The sequence below is a fragment of the Lissotriton vulgaris genome, chromosome 6 (genome assembly GCF_964263255.1).
Source record: "Lissotriton vulgaris chromosome 6, aLisVul1.2, whole genome shotgun sequence".
Lineage (NCBI taxonomy): Eukaryota > Metazoa > Chordata > Amphibia > Caudata > Salamandridae > Lissotriton > Lissotriton vulgaris.
The window spans coordinates 1,780,225,560-1,780,246,744 of NC_141694.1; the positions used below are offsets into that span (position 1 = coordinate 1,780,225,560).

General features: G+C 44.4%; 1 protein-coding gene across 2 annotated transcripts in view; it reads left to right on the forward strand.

Annotated features, from left to right (window-relative positions):
* Positions 1–21,185, forward strand: part of SCARA5 (scavenger receptor class A member 5) — a 1,124,331-nt gene that overhangs the window by 553,479 nt on the left and 549,667 nt on the right. For both annotated transcript variants that reach the window (XM_086928035.1, XM_086928037.1), the window contains exon 5: positions 11,090–11,170. In XM_086928035.1, coding sequence (XP_086784161.1) covers positions 11,090–11,170 — 81 coding nt within the window. The remainder of the gene's footprint in view (positions 1–11,089; positions 11,171–21,185) is intronic.

Consider the following 21,185-nt stretch of genomic DNA (forward strand, 5'->3'; position numbering starts at 1 on the left):
AAAGGGTATTGCAGATGGTGTTCATGTTATGAAGCTGAAAGACTAAGGGGCAGATTTACAAGCCCCGTACGCCAATTTTGGGCCGCCGTTGCGTCACTTTTGTGATGCAACGGCTGAGCAAAGCCAGCGCAGAAACGCCTCCTAAAAGTGGCTGAGTGAAATCTACAAGATTTCACTCAGTCACTTTTAAGGCCATGCTGCGTCAAAACCCTGCGCCTGCTTGAAGTAGGCGTAAGGATTGACACAGCATGTTAGGCATAGGGGCAGGCGCCTGCGCGAGAGAATAGCGCCCCGGTATACGCCGCCAGACTGTGAAGAAGCCGTTCGGATCGATTCTCTAAGCAAGCTCTGATTAAACGGGGATGTGCTGACGCTGCCCCTTGTTCACCGCTAACACTTCGGCGTGAATACACAACGCCCGGCCACTCAACGACAGAGTGACTCGACAGGATTAAAACCTTAAGCACACACCGACCGGACTGGTATGTGCTGACGCTGCCCCTGCATAACACGCCAAAAAACTAACATCTGTCTTCAAAGATAAATGTTTCTTTTTAGAACATCGACCAGCGAATTAGAAAAGACTAAATTGTAACACGAAGCGCCATCCAAGCCACAGCCCTTTTATTTCTGGCGAGTGCCCTCCATTCATTAAGATCCTTTCTTTCCAGAGAAGCCTCCAGTCTATGCCTTCATTAGACCAATAATTCAGTCATTGGTGTCTGAGGCCCTGATGAGAATCCCTGACGACCAATAAGGGATTTGAAACGCGTAGGCCCCTGTTCTACTGGTCTGCTAGAGTATCTAGGGGGCATTTCTCTCCCTGATCTCTCACCATCCTATGCACATTACCTTGGACTGTAATAAGTTCTAATGTATGATTCTAAATTCACTAACAGATAGGAATGTGACCTCTTAAAATAGCACTAAATGTTTGAAAAATTTGTGCTGATCCAGTAGCTTTTCGGTTTTACTATAGTGGTAGTATGTGGTATGATTGATTGAGGTATGATTGTGACGAATGTTGCGGCGATTGTGATATGATTGAAGACTTAGAATGCATGAAGTTTCTATAGAATGTGTTTTGTTGATGTGTCCTCATTTCTTATGCTTCTCTTTTTAAAAAAAAAAAATTTGTAAAAAAATTGTTCATTTTCAAATAAAAATTGCGAGTAATAAGCAAATACCCCATTTTGAATTAGCTTTCTTAGTGTGGATGCTAAGAGTGATAATTGAATAAATGTCATCAGCACTGGCACTTCTTTTGTTATTTGTCACAACTCTTCTTGCACATCTCTGCTGATTAGCAGAGTAGAGCCAGAAGTTGTAAATCTACCCCATAGTTTGGGTGGATTCAACAAAAGACTTCAGAGGCGTTTCAACTACCTACTGTCATTTAAAAGAAAAGCTCTGGCACAGTGGTGTTTAAACACTCCAGCAGTGAAAGGGTTAACCTACTTTCCCTTGACTTTCTTTCTCTATTTTCTTGGCTTTGTTTTCCTCTTAAGACTTTTTAATCATGGCAGCCAAGTACCTTATGTGTTTTTGTGCCTGTTTGTACAAGTTGTTATAATGTGGCTAGCAACCCATAGGCCTTTCCCAGTTTCCATTTTCTGTCTTTGAGAGACTAGCACCATGATGGCTTCTTTGAAGCCAGGAGTGTTTGGTACCAAACAGCTCCTTATTACAAATTCACACTGATTATTAATAAATGTACTCAGAAGGAACCTCAGAGGTTCCCCCTGACACCTACCAACCCTTTGGGAGGACTGACTGGCTTTCTGCAGCCTGCCACACAAAGGCATGTTTCTGGACCTCAGGGTGGAGAGCCTCTCCTCTCTGGGACCAGAAACAATGCATATCATGTGCAGAGGTTAAAAATCTCCTCCCCCAGGATGGGCGAGTGCTTGAGGAGGGAAGCATCAAAGACCTGCCGCCTTTGTAATGCGACGCTTAGCCTCGGATGCCAGCAGAAGATGGCAGCCCCTGGTTTACACCCCCACTTTAAGCAGGAAAACCGGCGGGAACATTACAAAGAATAGGAGGTGTGCCCACCTATGCCAACCCCACCCCTAAGGTGGGGGAAGCAGGGTGAAGCAAACATTTCAGTCCCTGTCTACTTGAGGGAGGGGTGACCACTCTAATCAGTGCTAGGCCTATGCCCGCGTCGACAGGAGGGTGGCATAATAGAGGGTGTAGACACCCCAGGTAAGGTGGCCATTGGCCCAGCCGATTACTCCCATAAAATGCCTCCTCAATTTTGTATTTAGATTGGTTCCACAGACCTGGCCCTCAGATCTACGACAACCTAAGAAGATAGAAGACACTCTGAAGCAGAAGCCAGAAGACAACAACTGCCTTAACCCCAATCCTACAAGCCTGTCTCCAGCTTCGACGACCCTGCGACCTGTCTTGCAACAGCAACCTCCAAAACCCCTGGGAGGACTGTTGCCTTCAATAAGGACGCCAATCTCCAAAGGACAGCTGACCTGTCAAGAAGTCAGCAACTCCAAAGATTTCAGTTCCAGGCGGATCTGCATCCCCAGCCCACTCTGCACCTGACGCCCACTGCCCCAGTCTGAGTGGCGTAATTGTGCAGAGACATCTCCTCAGTGATCCTGACCTTGTCTCCCACATTGGCTGACCTCTCATGCCCTCCATGATGGCACCTGCAGTGTGACTCCAGAGGCTGCCCCGACTGCGACTAGCTCTGGTAAGTAGACTCCTACCTCAAAAGGCACCCCTGCACCCAAAGCCCTGGGACCTTAGTGAGCTGAACCGATGGTGCCCCTGCAACCCCCTACATCCCAACTTACCTCTGCTGCCATTGGTCTTCCTCCTGCAACCTCCGGTGTCATGCCTGCAGACTCTTTACCATCAGAAAGATCCTCATTGAAAAGCATTGGGTGACGGACATCAAATTTGCACCCTGTACCCAGCCGGGCCTGTGCTGCTTGTGAGGTATGTTTGGTGCTGCTTTGTGGCTCCCCCCGTGCTTCACCTAACCCCCAAAGCTTGACCCCTACAACCGATCTACTTACCTGCAAGCAGTGCGGCTCAGGGCAACCCCTGTCGCAGTTGAAAAGCATTGGGTCAAACTCTGCGTTTGTTACAACTACAGATTGGGTTGCATTATATTGCATAATTTATTTAGTTTGCTGCATAATGTTGTCATCTCGGCTGCATTATTTTGTTCTACGCTGTTGCATAATTTCAGTTGCCCGCAAATATTGCATTTTACAGTCTTTGCTGTTCAACACGACGGCATTTGAGCGATTGCCAGTAGATGCAATCGTCTTCATTTTTGAGTCTGTCTGCATGTATTCTTTGGGGAATCGCTCAAAATACCCAACATTATTTTAGGCTACCCATTCAGCAACTAGTTTTTCCACGCTGGAAGCAGGAAAAAGGCCCTATTTGCTGATGGAAAATTTCTTTAAGCTGGCCCTGTTTTCGCGCACTTAAGGATGAAATGTAGAAATGAGAAATGATGGTTATTCTGCAACCTAGTTTTTTTTCAAGTGATAAACATAGTGTAAGGCATGGTTCGATGGTAGAACAAACCAGGGCCTGGTTTGATCACCCTGATTTCTTGACTGATGCTGGTGGTTACTGACTCTGTAAGTGCCCTGGGACCTGTTAACCAGGGCCAGTGCTCTGTCTTCTAAAGGTATACAGTAATTGGCATTGTTTAAATCGGCAAAGACAACCTACCTGCAAGTCCCTACTATATGTAGCATGTAGGTGTAGAGCCCAAAGTGGACTTAATGCAATTATATAAGCACTGCTATGGTGTCTGGTGTCATTTGAAAGCCAGGGCTGCCTTTCAGGCTGGTTTCAAAATAAAGCTATGTCCAAATTTGACTTTAGAATTGAAAGTGCATTTGGGAAATGTGGGAGAGTATCTGGCCTAACGGCTTGGGCAGTCAACCTCAAACCTGGGGAACTGGGTTTGAGTCTTAGCAACAATAATAATAATAATAATACTGATTCTTGTAAAGCGCGAACAGCTACCTCTCGAGGAGGTGTCCCGGCGCTAAAAGAGTACTTCAGCAGGGCAAGATGCATGGTGAATTGCTTAGGTTTTCTGTGTAAAGAGCCAGGTCTTTAGAAGCTTCTTAAAACTAGCTTCTGTCGTAGCAGATTGGATGGCAAAGGGCAGGGTGATCCAGAGTTTCGCCGTGCCAGCAGAAAAAGATCTGCCCCCAAGTCTAGCTTTTCTAACTCGTGGAACAGCTAACTGAAGCAAGGAGTTAGATCGCAGGTGTCTCTCTTGATGGTAGCGGGGAAGTCTGAGTTTTAGATAGTTAGGGCAGGTCCCTTTTAGTGCTCTGAACGCTAGGGTAAGAGCTTTGAATTTTATTCTGCTTGCCACTGGGAACCAGTGCAGCTCGTGCAGATGCGGAGAGACATGATGTCTGAAAGGAATGTGCTTTATCAGTCTCGCAGCCGCATTCTGCACGATCTGCAGGCGTTGCACCAGATATTTCAGCAGACCAAGGTAGAGGCCGTTCGAGTAGTCCAGTCTGGATGTGACTGTCGCATGGAAGACCATTTTGCGACACTCAACTGGTAGAAAGGAAAGAAATTTTCGGGGGTTTCTGAGTTTATGGAGACAACCTGTAGTGACCTGTTGTATGTGAGAGGAGAAAGAGCGATTCTCGTCCCATCTTACTCCCAGATTCTTTGCGCTGGTTCCGGGGGATGGTGCTGGGCCCATTTCGGGAGGCCACCATAGGTCGGGCGGAGGATGTGTACTTTTCCCAAAGAATAGTACCTCCGTTTTGCTTGCGTTCAGTTTTAATTTGTTAGTATTCATCCAGATGGCTACATCTCGAAGGCAGCCCTTTATTTTACTAAAAGCTGCCTCCGACACCTCCGCATAGGGGAAGACTAATTGCGTATCATCTGCATACGAAATCGCCTTGACCCCCCATTTGGCAATCAAGGTAAAAAGTGGGGCTAAATAAAAATTAAAAAGTAGCAGGCTTGGGGGACACCACACCAAAGGCGTTTTAGCTTAGAGGAGAAGGTACCCAGTGCCACTTTCTGAGAGCGGTCTGTGAGATAAGAGTGAAGCCAGCTCAATGCCTTGTCTTCCAGACCCATTTCCTTCATCCTTAGCAGCAGTCTGCCGTGATCCACTGTATCAAATGCGGCAGATAGATCCAGGAGCACCAGCATAGCTGATGCTCCTGAATCTAGGGACCACCTGATCGACTCAGCAACCTCGATAAGGGCCGTCTCGGTGCTGAAGCCGGACCTGAAACCTGACTGTGTTTCATGCAGAGTTCCTTTTTTTTCGATAAAGCTGTTCAGTTGACGTTGAATCAGCTTTTCCGGCATTTTTCCTGTGGCTGCTAGTAGGGAGATGGGACGGAGATTACTCAGGTCATCGGGAGCACCATTTGGCTTTTTTTTTCAAAGGGAGAAGAGTAGCATGTTTCCAACAATCAGGAAACGTACCGGTCTCGATGGACATGTTCCAGATATGTAGGAGTGGTGCTGCAATTGCTCAACATCCTGTGATTCTGGGTATATCACTTAATCTCTCTGTGTCTTACAAAAATGAATGAGTCCTTGTTTAACGCATTTAGTGCTCATGTAAAGCTCTCTAATACCTGACACCTTCAGGTCAAGTTCGTGCTCTTTGAAACTTCCCCCAAAAAATACTTCCGAAATCCAAAACGACCTTTCATGACTTATGAGGCACCACTAAGGCCTGCACTAGGTACCCCAAGAGTAGGGTGCATTGTTATAAAAAATGGTTTATAAGTCTATCTTTGCATTGGCAATTACAAACTAATGAGGGAACCCAAACCGCCAAAGGACCCGGGTACAGTTCGATGCAAACAGGAAAATGGTCCTAGTGGCAAGGATAAAAATAAGTGTATGATGTCTATTAACATATCTTAATTAACACAAATTTAATAATGAAAGAAAGAGAAAATAAACCAACTCATACGATCTGTGAACTAAACTAAATTTATATTGTTCAAAGAATAATGCATTTATTTATTGAATACTATAACGGTTTCTCCATATAGTTCACGAAGGGTGCTCATAGAGGTGCTCATGTGTAAAGTGACATGAAAGAGAAAAAAAATATTTAAAAAAACAGTAAACAAAGCAGCATTAGCAGGCCGCTGTGATAAGCCTGTCTGAATATGTTTTCTGATATTCAAGATATATCCATGTTAGAACAAGTGGCCGATGAATCAATGCACGCCCTTCATAAGGGTCTTAATATTCAATCCAGGCTTCTAAAAGTATGTTGACGTTCTGACCTCAATAATGTATGAGGTAAATTTAGACCTTAGCTACGGGTCTTCATAAGGATGGAAAGAGGAGAAAGGGAGCAACCTTCAGCGGTGCAAGGTCACTACTCAATGAGGAATCCGCGAATGGTAAACACGTATAACAGCCAAAGGACTCCTAGTCCAGAAATCAAAATTTTTAAGAGATCAAACCTCAATGTAGTGATGCATAGAAATAATCAATGCGTGTGGCAGTACTGCCCTAAAGAATTACGCTTCGTACAGAGGCAGAGGAGGGAAAGCTCAAAATCAAATGAATCGGACCAGGTCTCTTGATGAATAGCAAGATTGTATCTCTTGGATGTCTCGCTGAAGGTTGCCCCCTTTTTCCTCTTTCGATCCTGATGGAGACCAGTAACTAAAGTCTAAATTTACCTTATTTATTATTCCGGGCGAAACATCATCATTTATGTGCTTTAATGATAAAACTTCCATAGCAGATTGTAAATACACCACTGTCAGATGATTTTCATTCAGGCAAATATAGCACCCAGGACTCAATTTTACCAGAATGTGTTCAAAGTTGTTGTCGATTACTCGAAGGCTACCTGAACACTAATGGCTTTCTGGGGGCACACATCTCGGCACCACTGAGTGCCTATGGCGATTATTGGTTGGCTACCTATTCTACTGGTGTATCTGAGTACAGCATTGCAGTGTGCCTTAAACTTGACTATATCATTATGTGGTGCTGTCAGCTGAGTGTAAGCTCAAATTGCATATCATGGCCTATCAAAATGGTCTACCTTTTATAGTGGCTCCCCATTTATTTGAAATAATCTCTTTACTGATGGATCAGATTTCATCATCTTGTCCTTAGAGACTTTCTTAATCATCGCATGCCTGGAAGTTTCAGTCAAAGACAACAACTCTGTGTAGTCCGCATACAACAAAATCAGGACCTTCGCACCGAGCAGCTTTGGAGTCTCTAGACAAGGCTACTCTGGACAGGTTGAAACATTGTTTATAAATAAATCAAAGAGAAAGGGGGAATAACACAGACTTTCCATACTCCAATGGGGACAGGGAAAGGAGGACGTAATTCCCCTTTGGAGCCAAATTCGACCCTCAACATGTTGTAGGGATGGAGGCCTCTAATAGCTGAGACCAAAGGCAGGTCAAAGCTCCTTTGCTGGAGTGCACTGCAGAGCTTTGGTCTCCACACCAATCAAAGACAGATATTAATTCAATAAAGGTGAGGTTTAGTGGGCATTTCTTGATTGCAACATATTCACCATATATTAGAAGTAAACGGAGTGCCTGCTCAGTAGCACCTATCCCCTTTCTAAAACCTGCCTGAACGTTAATCTTTAATGTGCATCTACCCAGCCCTGCAAGTGGTTCAGGAATACCCGCTCCAGTTTTTTTTCCACTCCAGCCAAAACAGCGATGAGTCTATAGTTTTCAGGATCAGAGGGACCAAAAGAGCACATCAGCTGGACTGCGGGAGAGGATTTGCCTGGAGGGTTTCATTGTGGACCTTGAATAAAATACCTGCCCAATATTCTGGATCTGCTAGAGAGGGTCTTCAGGAGCTGTATAGGACTTTGTTAGCTTTTCGCTGGCTTATGGGTCTTGTGTCACCCCAGGGTGGAGGATGGAGCTTTCAACATCACCTGGATCTATGCTCCCCGGCATATGCCAGACTGAATCAAGATCTTCATTATACAGATTTTTGAAATGCCCCAATATGATAAACAAACTTTTGATCATGCCCATTATGGGCGAGTGAAATCATTTTTCAAAACAACTTGTTTTAGTTTGCAGCATGAAATGTTTCCATTGTGTTTTTTTTTTCTTGTATTACATTCTTAAATTAAAAATTCAAGTTTCAGAGCTAAGTGAGTTTCTACACTTCCTTAATGCTGTTAAGAATACTTTCTTATATGATTGACTTTCAGCATCATGCCAATCAAGTCTATTGCTCCTCTTTACTACCTTTTCTTTTGAGGGTTTCGTTGTTACCCAGGAGAATGTGATTTTTCTCATCATGATATTGAAAAGAGCAAGATCTGTTAATTCGGTGTCCAGGTTGCAATATGTGATCATTGTCATGTAATTTGCTATTAAACTCCTGGGATCAGGATAGTCATTCTCTTACTTTTCTTGAAACCACCTTGCCAATCCAGTGTTATAGCTTTTTCCAAGGGCCATTGAGTAGAATTGTTCTCCCTATGTACAGGATTCACCTTCATACCTTCTGTTGATGTGTCCCCAGTTAGAGTATCATACTTGCTTTCAATTTTAGGCTTGATGTTTGTCGGTCACTCTGTACATTGCCTCAACCTTTATAAGCACTTAGCATATCAGACTTTCCTTGCACCCCTGTCTAAAAGTGCAATTTGACAGATTCTCCGACTTTGTGCGGCCATTCAGAAATGGCATGCTCATATACAACAAAAACGTCTTCCACCTTTAGTTTCCTTCCAGTCAGTCAGTCAAATTATCTTTATTCGACTTAATTAAAAGCCATACAAAGAGATTAAAGAACATTTCATTCGGGAATTTTTAGGAACATTTCATACATATTAAAATATGACGATAAAAATAGTTACATTTCATACATATTAAGATATAACAGTAAAATCAATTACATTAAAACAAATGTAGGGGTACGATAGTTAAAAGAAAAGGGAATAACAATGGTACTAATGGGTATGTTTTTTTCATCCTAGCTGCAGCTACCAAGAAGTTAGCTATACAAAAGGTAATGCGTGGGTTAGCCAATGATTGTAAAAAGAGCAAGGCCGGTCTCACTTGTGTGAAGACCGCCTCCTTCAAAACTGGTACCAAATATTTTTTCCTTGGCTCTAAATAAAACCTGCAAAACATAACAAAATGCATAGTGTCTTGGGGTGAGAAATGATCACAGCTGCAGGGTGGAGCTAGGTCCGGTTTTTCCCATGTTTTAAAAGTGCCTAAATAAAAATGTAACAAATTGAACCTAAACTTAATTAAAAGAAACCTATGAAATGGGATTGTAACAAAACGAAGATAAGGAGCTAGCGAAAATGAATTGACAAGTAGATAGTGACCCCTAACTGATGGTTTCACTAACTCCCTTTCCTCACGGGATGCTCGTGCCCTCCCCATAAAGTGCTTTTTAACCTGATCGATATCTTGGGCCTTAATGTCTTGGGGGGAGGTAAAAAGCTCTGGTCGCCCCAAATCAGAGAATGCCTTCAACAGATAGAGCAGCCAGGGAATCTTTCTGAAATGATCTAGGGACAGGACGTCGGACATGATCTTATGATTCAGCGGAAGGTCTTCGTTGAGCCACGTCTTTAACCAAAAGATTAGGGGAGCCATGTTCAGCCCATCAGTTAGAAAATCTAGGCCCACCTCCATGTGTATAGAATAGGTTGGTGTTGACTGCGGCACGGAGAGAAGTGTTCGTATAAATCTATTCTCCGCTCTCTGGATCGATTCCACATTTACATAGCCCCAGAGTGGAGAACCATATGAGGCAAGGGCGACCGATTTGCTCTTGTAGATTTTTAACAGCGCTTCCATTGGTCTGGCCCCCAACCTGCCCGCAAAGCCCATAAGGGCAGACGATGATCTAATAACCGCCAACCTCTTCGCCCTCACTTGAGGACCCCAAGTTCTTCTCTGGTCGAAGAGGACTCCCAAGTAGGGGAACGTGGGGACTCTAGACACCATATCTCCTCTACAGGTGAAGGTTTTTGCTCTCCTTTTGAGGCTTTCTCATCCCACCACCATGGTATGTGACTTGCTAGCGTTTATTTTTAGGTCAAGCTGTTCCATGAATGTGCCGAAGGCATTCAAGAGGCGTTGAAGGCCGACGCCCGTGCGCGCGATTAGCACGGCGTCGTCCGCGTACAGGAGCGCTGGGATCTTAACTGCTCCTGCACGCGGAACGTCTACTTCCTCCTCCTCCAAGTATGCACCTAAGCCGTTAATGTAAATGGTAAAGAGCAAGGGAGCCAGGATGCAGCCCTGCCTTACCCCCTTCAGAGATTTGAAAAGGGCCGTGCACCTGCCCTCGTTTGTGACCCGTACGGCCGCAAAAAGCTCCTGGTGTAGGGAAGCCATGAACCTTACCAATGCCTCGTCGATCCCCATCCTCAGCAAGGCCGTCCATAACTTGGCCCTGTTCACCAAATCGAAGGCCGAGGAGAGGTCCATAAATGCTAGAAATAAGGACCCCTCCTTGGCCACCGTATACTTTGATATGAGCAGGTGCAGGTTAGAGCATTGTTCGATTGTGCCTTTCCTTTCTCTAAACCCATACTGGATCTCTGACAACCCTCCATCGGGGATGATTGGTTCCAGGTCGCCTAGGCGTTCACCTTCCATTTGGAACCAACTCTCGCAGCAACCTGTTGGAGGATGGAGTTGATGTCGCCATCCTCTATCAGCAGATTGTGTGGTGCATTTTGTCATCTCTAAGGATAACAACAATACTGTCCAGTGCATGCAAGGTTTCATTCTCCTTGCTCTTATGCCCTAGTGATGCATACATGCTCATGATGTCTATACTATCCTTTGTTGTTGAACATTCGGTAGGAAAGCATTAACATGGAACTGTTGTATAGCTACCTGCAGTATTGTCAAGATTTATATTGAAATGCCCTCATCGGGCAACCCCTGTTTCACATTCTTGCCCGGGTGTGAGAATCAGCGTACCCATCCAAGGCTTGTATATTAGTTTTGGGTGTTCCATTTGAAAATGGGTTTCTAGGCTAAACTGAAATAAACATTGATTGATCTGACTGTTGATGATATACCATGTATCTATTTCTTTTCAGGTCCTCCTGGACCAAAGGGCGACCAAGGACATGAAGGGATGGAAGGTGAACCTGGAGTTCCCGGCTTGCCTGGGATGGCGGGTAATGCATGGACTTACTTCTTTTGTGTTCTTTATTTTTTTTAGACTTTGATCAAATGTTAATAAAGTCTGAGCATACCCATCCCACTTGGGGTGACAAATGCAAAAACCACAAACCGGTATGACATTGTTCTGCATTCTTTCCATCAACTCTGGTTTTTGCATTTGTCACCCGAGTGGGATGGGTATGCTCAGACATGAGTCCCATGCACTCCACACCACTGGATTCAAGCAAGCCGGGCTGAAGACGGCTGGAATGCCAGAAACCGGTCCTCGGAAGCTTGTTTCCGGTCCAGGGAAGGCATGGCTTGGCAGTTCGGGCTGGACTGTTCCCATGAGGCACAGGGTCAGACTGATTTGCATATGGCAATGTCTGAACTGGGGTGGTGTGGAGTGCAAAAAAACGATGGATTTAGGCCCAGATCTCTGTACTGGGGTGAATATATGACATTGTTCTGCATTCTGTCCATCAACTGTAGTTTTAGCATTTGTCACCGAGAGTGGGATGGGTATGCTCAGACGTGAGTCCCATGCACTCCACACGACTGGATTCAAGCAAGCCGGGCTGAAGACGGCTGGAATGCCAGAAACCGGTCCTCTGAAGCTTGTTTCCGGCCCAGGGAAGGCATGGCTTGGCAGTTCGGGCTGGACTGTTCCCATGAGGCACAGGGTCAGACTGATTTGCATATGGCCATGTCTGAACTGGGGTGGTGTGGAGTGCAAAAAAACGATGGATTTAGGCCCAGGTCTCTGTACTGGGGTGAATGTATGACATTGTTCTGCATTCTGTCCATCAACTGTGGTTTTTGCATCATTCACTATAAAGCTGCTTACACGAAAATTCTTAAACTGGACGCATATGAATTAATTTTTCATGTAGGCTCCTGAAGGCTGTTTTTAATGATTTTATTTCAATATTGTATTTATGATTATTGTTAAAATATTCTGAACCCTGTCTATTGACTTAATCAATTTTACTTTTTATGACAGAAACCATACATATTCTACAAGCCCCTATTTAGAAAATGTTTGTATGAGGTTGCATCTCTTTTTAATCGACTGTGTTTTTAATTGATTAATATTTTTGAATTGAATTGAAGATAAGGTGGTGTGCTCCTAGAGTAACCGTGGAAGTCCTCCTCCTACTGAGGCAGAGCGAGTGTGCGAGTGCACGGGCCCGACAGGGTTATCGGGAGATTTGAGTGGTCAAAGTAGTTTGGGCTCAAGCCTGTTGATTAACAGCAGCCTCAAAGGGACTTTTTAGTTTTGCTTTTCATACTCTGTCACCGTCTGTGCCTAGGGCCAGTGATGTCATCACCAGCTTCACTGTTTAAACTGCACGTAAAGCGCCAGGAGGCTCATTTGGTACACTGTAGTAAGACAAGCCACAAACGAAAGAGGGAGGATGGGAGGAAGACAGAAGGAGCAGGCACAAGTGGATAAAACGACCTTGCTGAGGAGCAGACGAGAGGACTATATTGTAAAGAAAGTCTGTAATGCAGTTCAACGCAAAAATTCAACTACACTCTGACATCCAATAGCATCAAATGTTAGAAAAAAAATTCTGTGAGATTGACAAAGTCTCAAGCCAATGACTGAAGGAAGTCATTAGCGGGGGCAGACCATAAACCCACTCTGTTTATAGTGTAAAAAAACGCCTGTTTGATGGCTGCATGTTAACCCAGTCCTAAAAACCCAGATCCTGACATCACCAACAAGAGTCAGGATATTCAATGTGAATTTTATACTTTTGCTCGCATTTTCCAGAACAACACCATGACAATATTTTAATGCCTCCTATGGTGAATCTTGCTATGCTATCCCTGTTGGGCAGGCGAGTCATAGCAGCTGAAGCCAGGGTTTAATCCAGGGTCGAGCGCATCATATGATTGAGGAGCAGGCTTTACCTGCACAGATGGTTTTTGTGGGAAGCTGGAAGCGTAGCATTTCTAACAATCACGCCCTGGAGGCATCCATCTTCGAGCAAGAATCCATCTCGCACCTCTAACACCAGGCCTGTCAAACCCCAGCCCTGCTGGGCCACCTCTGCTTCTCCTGGGCCTGTTACAGAACACTCTGTACTTATTGTAAGTCCCCAGTGGACCAAAAACAAGAAAAGCGCAAAAACCAAGATAAACAGAAAAGGAGATTGTTTAAAGACCCTGTGGTTTGGTTTTACACATCAGTTCAGCTACATTAGTCATGTTATTTTCTCTGCTTTTACAGCTTTCCACTATTAGTCTCAGTGGGATATTTTCTTTTTCAATCACTTGTCTGTGTGTGATCCTAGGCTTGTCCCAGAAATCACATCACCGTCAATTATTGCAGTGGTGCGAAGAGGGAACTGGGATTGGAAACTGATCTGCTTGCATCAGAGATGTCTACTGTAGGACCAGGAGGACAGATCCAGACCAGAGTTTCTGCATTATAAAATCTATGATTATCCGGAAAATGTGGCATAGATGTGGACCTCTGCTGGGCACCCCTTGCCTAAGATCATGAATGTCAAGCAATGGCCTGCCACGGCTGGAGCCATACCAAATTTTGAGGCGATACACATTTCTACACTTATATAACATGTATCAACTAGGAAGCGCTTAAAAATGGTTAGTCTGAATATCTGATACAGTTGCAGCCCGCGTGACCCACACTGGACAGCCGTGTTTACTTGATATCCTGGCTTCTCATTCAAGAAGCCGATGCCCAGACCGTGAGAGAACCTTATACCATGTCTACCGACTGGTAAATGTTCTGGCAAGCATACCGCTGCTTCTCAGCACCCCAGAAAGGCTACATTCTCAAATATTGCTCTTAAATTTAATTGCCCAGGCATTGCTTAGCGGTGGCTGCAGTTTTCTAAAGGTCTGAAGTCACTGTGAATGGGTTGCAGGGGCAAAGTGGAGTTTCTCAGCGAGTTGTGAGTGGAATTACAGTCTCACTTTAGGTGCCAGAGGCCCCTACAGATTTGAGTGGCTTTCAGAACATGTGACCACCCAGTTGCTACTAAGCCATCAGGTTCAGTTGTTTCTACCCTCTGGGCTGGTGTTTCCAAGGTCTAGCCCCTGAAGAATTTCTCAGTGAAAGTGATGGGCTCGAACCATTGGCTTTGGATGGGTCTCTACTTCTTACTCAATGTGATGATTGGTCTTCAGAAGGCCCATTAAGTGCAGTATTTTAAAAGTCAGCCTTTTTTCTAGTTGTAGCCAAAGTTAGATGGCACATTGACCCTCCCAGATATACCCAAGACTAGCCTACCTGCTGGGTTTGAACCTGTCGCAGTCCTTTAGCAAATATTTGAGGAACGTATTTACATGCTGTGTTAGTAGTATTAGTGGGACAGGACCATGGCATATGCTAAATAACCTATTGGAGAGCTTCTAAAATAACATGTATTGTGCACCAATTTCTATCTTTGTTTGCTGATGTTAAAGAAGAATCCACTCACATGCTTATTTGAAGTGTGAGCGAGTTTATTATGCAACAATAAGCAACGTGTGATACCACAATGCTGAGCGACAAGGGTTCTTGTCCTTGCAGTGAGCATCAGATGTTAACCCCCTCCTCTGGAGTTTTTACAGACTTTGTACACAGACACCAAAGGGATATACATGGTAGAAGCGTATACTGTGATACTGCAGCAGATGCACACCTTTCCTATGAACTACATCAGATGCACAGCTTTCCTATGAGCTGTACCAGATCCACAGCTTTCTTATGGGCTGTATCAGATCCACAGCTTTCTTATGGGCTGTTCCAGATTCACAGCTTTCTTATGAGCTGTAGCAGATCCACAGCTTTCTTATGAGCTGTAGCAGATGCACAGCTTTCTTATGAGCTGTACCAGGTGCACTGCTTTCTTATGGGCTGTACCAGATTCACAGCTTTCTTATGGGCTGTACCAGGTGCACAGCTTTCTTATGGGCTGTACCAGATCCACAGCTTTCTTATGAGCTGTACCGGATTCACAGCTTTCTTATGGGCTGTACCAGATGCACAGCTTTCTTATGGGCGGTACCAGATCCACAGCTTTCTTATAGGCTGTGGAAGATGCACAGTTTACTTATAAGTAGGGCACACAGGTCTGGAAATGAGATACAAGAAATGTAAACATGGTGTGATGCCAGTCTGACATGATTGCTCTGCTAGAGCGTTTGATGAAAAAACCTCTTGCAAAATGTCTATCAGTGCCTGTCAAAGCTGATGGAATTGCAGCCACCAAATCCTTGGGGTTGAAAGATGCCATTGCCAGGGCCTAGTATCTGATCTCTGTTTTTACGCAGCACATTATGGGCACCATTGTTAAATATCAGTGAATGTCCATAACCATGTTCATGGTGGTCTTTCAAGGTGCTGATTCCACCAGTCATGTTTGCATACCAATGACTGTAGACCATATGCCACTTTCTCAAGCAAAGAAAACTATGGACTTTCATGGAGCTACTGGCCAGAGGAGTCTCTTTCAGCACCTCTGGACAACCGGGATATAGCTACTGGAGTTGATGTCCCACCAAAAATGGGAATTCTCAATCACCAAACTCTTAAAGGGCTCCATTGTAAGAGGCTCAGAGTTTGGAAGGGTAGATATCACAGCTGAAATTATTGATTCTAGCTGGTGTCTCACCCCAATCCATGGGCATCATGAGTTGAACTTCCCAAAGTGAAGGATAACTATGCAAACCTGGATTTACTTGAGCTAATATAAATGTATTGCCTAGTTAAAGAGTATTAGCACTCAGATTCACCACCTGCTGTAAGCAAGTGATACATCTGGGCAAGGGGGTGAAGCTGGTTGGGGGCAGTGATTGGTGGGTTAGGTGGTTGGGATGGTGTCAAGGTTCAGGGCAGGGTATTGTGCCTGGAGGAGCATTGAAAACCCCATCCCCACTGTGCTGTTGCACAGTGGGGATGGGGGACGGTGCTGGGCTGTGCCAGTACCTGCAACCCGTCGCCCTGCCTTAAATGCGGTTTCAGGGCCTGGTGTTCCTGCAGCCGGTATATACCCAGGTGCAGGAACACTGTGGCAATTTGAATCGATCAGAGTAATCTATCACCCTCTGCACCCCCATTGGGAATACTTTTCCAGCCATCTACTAATGGGTTCCTGTTGAAGTCAAAAAACCTGCTTCCAGTTGTGTAATTAGAGCATGCTCCTCTTCAGATAGGGAGCTGGCTGCAATAGTTTTTTTGACCTACCTAATACATGCACTCTCTATGAAAGCTCAGAGCCTCCTTCATTCTGCAATACCTGCAGAAATTGACTGATCAGCTTGCCAGGTTTGCGGAGGTTGGAGGAACCCAGGAACACACCGAAGAGGGCCTTGACCGCAGAGGTGGAGAGGACCAGTGCTAGGCTCATGGTGGATGGCCTGAAGTGGTCCCTTTCAATCATCAATGGATGTCAGGTAGGCTGCGACCTGTCCCGTTGTGCTGCTGTCTGGCGAATATCACCCCACAGAGCTTTGTAGTCATGAACATGAGGTTGCGCCGATATGGCACTGCAACGGATGACCTGTGCCTTTCTCCACCATCATCGAATGGGCCCCTTCATGTTTCTATGCTTTGGAAGTCTTACTCATGTGTTTGCCCCTACCCACAAACTGCTAATAACCCTCCTTGATTTATCACAAGATGAATGGTAGGCCAGCAACCAAACATAGTCATCTCTTTCTAAAACATGTCCATTACTGTCGCCAGTGCTGAGAAACCATCAGTATGCCTAGACGCACCGCTAATGAATGAACTGGAGGTTTTACTTGTGCTCCTGCAAGTGGCATTATTTAAGTGTCGCATTAGAATTCAACAGCCCTATTCTTGTCTCTGTGCCGGTGGTGATGCTCGGTAGACTAGCAGCTGACTATCTCCACTAAACCAGTGCCACCATTTCTGTTAGACCCAGGGGTTTCTTGCTGGCTGGGACGCATTGAAGCCAGGCAGAATCCACTGTTTTAGATAGGATGAGTATGATACACTTGTCCAATAGCCTGTGCTCACCCCTGGGTAACTTGGCACAGAGCAGTCAGGTTTCTCCTCAGGGTCAAAGTGTAAAGCATTGGCACAACCCCCACCCCCACAACGCACTGTGTATGTTACAAAAAGATTCCACAACCTATGTGTAAAACACTGGTCTTACACACACAATGAAATCAAAACAACATACACATGGATATATACTTTACAGTTGTAAGCAATTGTCAAATTCTTTCATTAGCAGCAGAACAGCTTGAACATATATATCTACACTAGGCATAGGTATTCACTTGCCCTGTTATCTCCTCAACCTCTTAAGCAACATAAACAAATGTGTGTACTTCCCGAGGCATTTACGATCCAAGCAAATCTTCCCACATCAAAAGCAACAGAAACATATATGCAGGCTGTTCAGAGGTATTTCACTTTCCCACACATTAGCACAAAACGCGTACGTCATAATGTTGCGTACCCCGTACAGTTGAATGGTCAACAGGTTTTGACTATGCCTCGTCACTCAACCCATCAGCCACTCAAACTACACCAGTCAACAATACAAGTTACCCCGCTGGCGACACTTTGATTACATTGTTGGGACCACCTAAAGCAGAATGAAACAGTTATGTGTTCTCGTAAATCCAGATCAGGTCCACCGGCACCCAGCGACACCTTCACGAGTGCGGGATCACCATCCCCACCATAGGCAAAAGACTGTGACACCGGAACCTGGCGTGCTTCCAATTTGGAGAATTGTTTCTCCTCCGACAGAGGTGCAAACTGCAGTTGCTTCCAGGCAGCCAGCTGTGGGAGCACACAAAGCACAACGAGAAAACTTGCATCCGATCGCAATACTCTCAACAACAGAGTACCATGTGGCCTGGGTCCAGGGAGAGGCAGCCTCCAAGCGGGCAACTCTTACTACATACCACATTAGAGAATGCCCTTCACAAGCATTGGGATATCAGATACGACGGCACCCCCACACTTGCAGTTTGTCAAGCCCTCTACACTATGGGTGAGGAACAGACTGATTAGCTGACTTTATAAGGCCTTCTTTGAACACACAGTGATTTCCCTACAGCCATTAAAATATAAATGGAAGGGTATATCGCCGGAGAATTTAATGAAAATGAATGAGAAAGTTATTCTGCTAACCAAATACAGTCTCCTGTAATGACCGGGTTATGGTATGTTACTTAAACAGGAATTACTTAAAGTCGACTAACTCTGAGCACCATTGTGAAGTGGGTCCCGAGGTGGTTCACATTTGTAACACTGGCCGGAGTTTAACCACACATTTGTGAATCGGGTGTGCCTTCAGATTTGATCAGGTGTATCCTGGAGGGGTATACAGTATTTATCACATCCAATAAAATTAGATACCCCTAGGTTCAGATCTTATTAGGTGCTTCATTCCACCTGTCCAAGGTATTGCTCTAAAGCATGTGGCATAACATGTAAGCTGTAAAACCCAAATGCCATGGCAGGTTTACTCTTAAAACCTAGTGGAACTTTCTCACCCTAAATAATTACTGGGTGTGGTAAACTTTGCATCACTCGTAACCTCAATCTCTGCGCAAACATGCATGCAAGGATGGCAATCACGTGGCTATTTATAATCAGAGGTTTCCTTTCACAAAGATTGGTTGCATATATTTAAATATTTGATGGAAGACATATGCATTCAGTGGTGCAGGTTCAGACCCTGAACCATGAAAATAATACTGTATGAAGTGCGAGTAGACTAGTTGTACTTAAGTAGTGATAATTATTGACCACTAATCTCAGTTACAGTTATCGCTAACTTTTATTTTTTATCTATTAACTGGCTTCTACATAGAATTCATGCAGTACGTCTGCCTTCTCCAGGGCTTCGTTCCTGTGTGGCTGGTAATCCTAATTTTGGTGCAGATTGAAGTTACACTCTCATCTGGATTGCAAGAGGTGCATTTATAACACACTTTTGCTCCACGCCTGCTTAGCCCGGTGAAAGTTTGCAAAATGTGTGCGGGGAAAAAAACTACACTTTCCAAGTGTTGCGGTTCACAATGGTGGAATCATGACCTTACCTTAAACTTTTTTCCAAGGGTCAGAACTGAGAACAAGGAAGTTATAATGCACCCAGCACATTTGCCTTTTCTGTATTTTGACAGTTACAATATTACCACCAAAAATATTGAGGAACCAGAATTAGGTACCAGGGGCCTCATTTATGAGGCTGAGCGTCACATTTACGCCGCCGATGCGTCAATTTTTGTGACGCACCAGTGGTGTAAAAAATGCGCCTTGTTGCGCCATATTTACAAAGTGACACATCTAGGTAGATGCGTCAGTTTGTAAACCCCTGCGCCACATTATACCTGCGCCAGGTATATTGTATGCAAGGGGTCGTTTTGACGCAAGAAAGGGTCATGGAAGTGGCGCAGTGAAATTTATAAGATTTCCCTGCGCCATTTCTTGGCCGCTAATGCGTCAAAATCTTACGCCTGCTTCATGGCAGGCGTAAGACTGACACAGGCACTAACAACATGGGATTTGCCCATGTGAAAGTACACATTGCTGGAGTTGCGTCACTTTTGTGACACACTCCAGCAATGCATCAATTTTGTGCCTACAGATACGTCATAAATACTGACGTATCTGTAACTCTATGCGACATGGTGCGCCATAATATAAATATGACGTAATCATGACGCAAGGAGTGCGCACTGAGAAGTGACGCATCGCTGCTTTCACATTGATGCGTCATTTCCCATAAATAAGGCCCCCAGTGTTTTATAACATATGTAATATGTGCCCAATTTAACAAATGTAATCATTGCTGAGTTTAAAGGCACTTAATTTACTGACATCAAAAGGATGAAATGCTCAGTACTTGTCAATTAAACCTATGCCTAAGGATATCAGGGTGGGGCATACAATGGATAACTGTACGTGGGGTATAGCGCCCTATTATTATCTAGACATACAATTGTACATTATATGAAGCTCTCTTTTATACGTTTTCACTTTTCAACAACAGCTAGATGTGCTCTCTGCTTTAAGATCAAGGAGTTACACATCAATGTAGACTTTACAATACACTCCGTCAATCCATTGCTCTTTTCTCTGCCCGTGGATCTCCCCCACGGTTGTTATTTGACAATAAAAGCAGACTGGATGGACGGTCTGTTTGATAAACCACCAGATTATCACCGCTGTGGGCTCCAAATGCTAACCATGTTGCACTTTCAGCACATGCTAACAATTAGAGGTTGCATTATTGTTTTTCTTGCTAGCCACAAGTCATGGGATTTGAGAAATGTAAATAATGTTGTTGCAGAAAGTAAACACAATTGATGAGTGTTGTCTTAATGTAGTTCAGTTGGGACTGGGCAGGATGACCTCAAGGCAGTCCTCGCATATCACATTTCGAGGTAAAAGCAGGATAATCGTAACACAGAGCTATGGGAGAGGGAGGTCGGAGTCTGCATGTGAGCTGCCTGTGACTAAACTCCCCAATGTCCTAACCCAGGGGTCTCCAAACCGGTCCTGGAGGGCCGGATCCATGCCAGATTTTTAAAATTACTGCATGTATCTCAATGGGGATATCCACAAAATCTGGCATGGATCCGGCCCACCAGGACCGGTTAGGAGACCCCTGACCTAACCCATCCAATCCACTGAGATATCCTGGTTTCCCTGACACATCTTTGGCTCAATATGTCTTTGGCTCACTTTGGTGGGCAGGCTTAAGCAGGAAAACTTTCCTCATAGGTATGCGTACAGCAACTCGTCACACAATGATACAGGGAAGGAATAGAGACTTTAAAGGTCCAAACCAAAGTAATTAAAAAGATAACCATTTAATAAAATAAATTGTATGACACTCTTGCAAATCAAATGCATTTAAATGATATTAATGTATTACTGCTAAAGTACCACCATTTGTAAAGAATAATAACGTTTAAAAGTAAATCTAGAGTTTGTGTTAAGTTTGAAATACAGTTCTAAGTCAATTCATGAGGCCAAACCACATTTTCTGCTGAAATAATGTCAAATTCACAGCA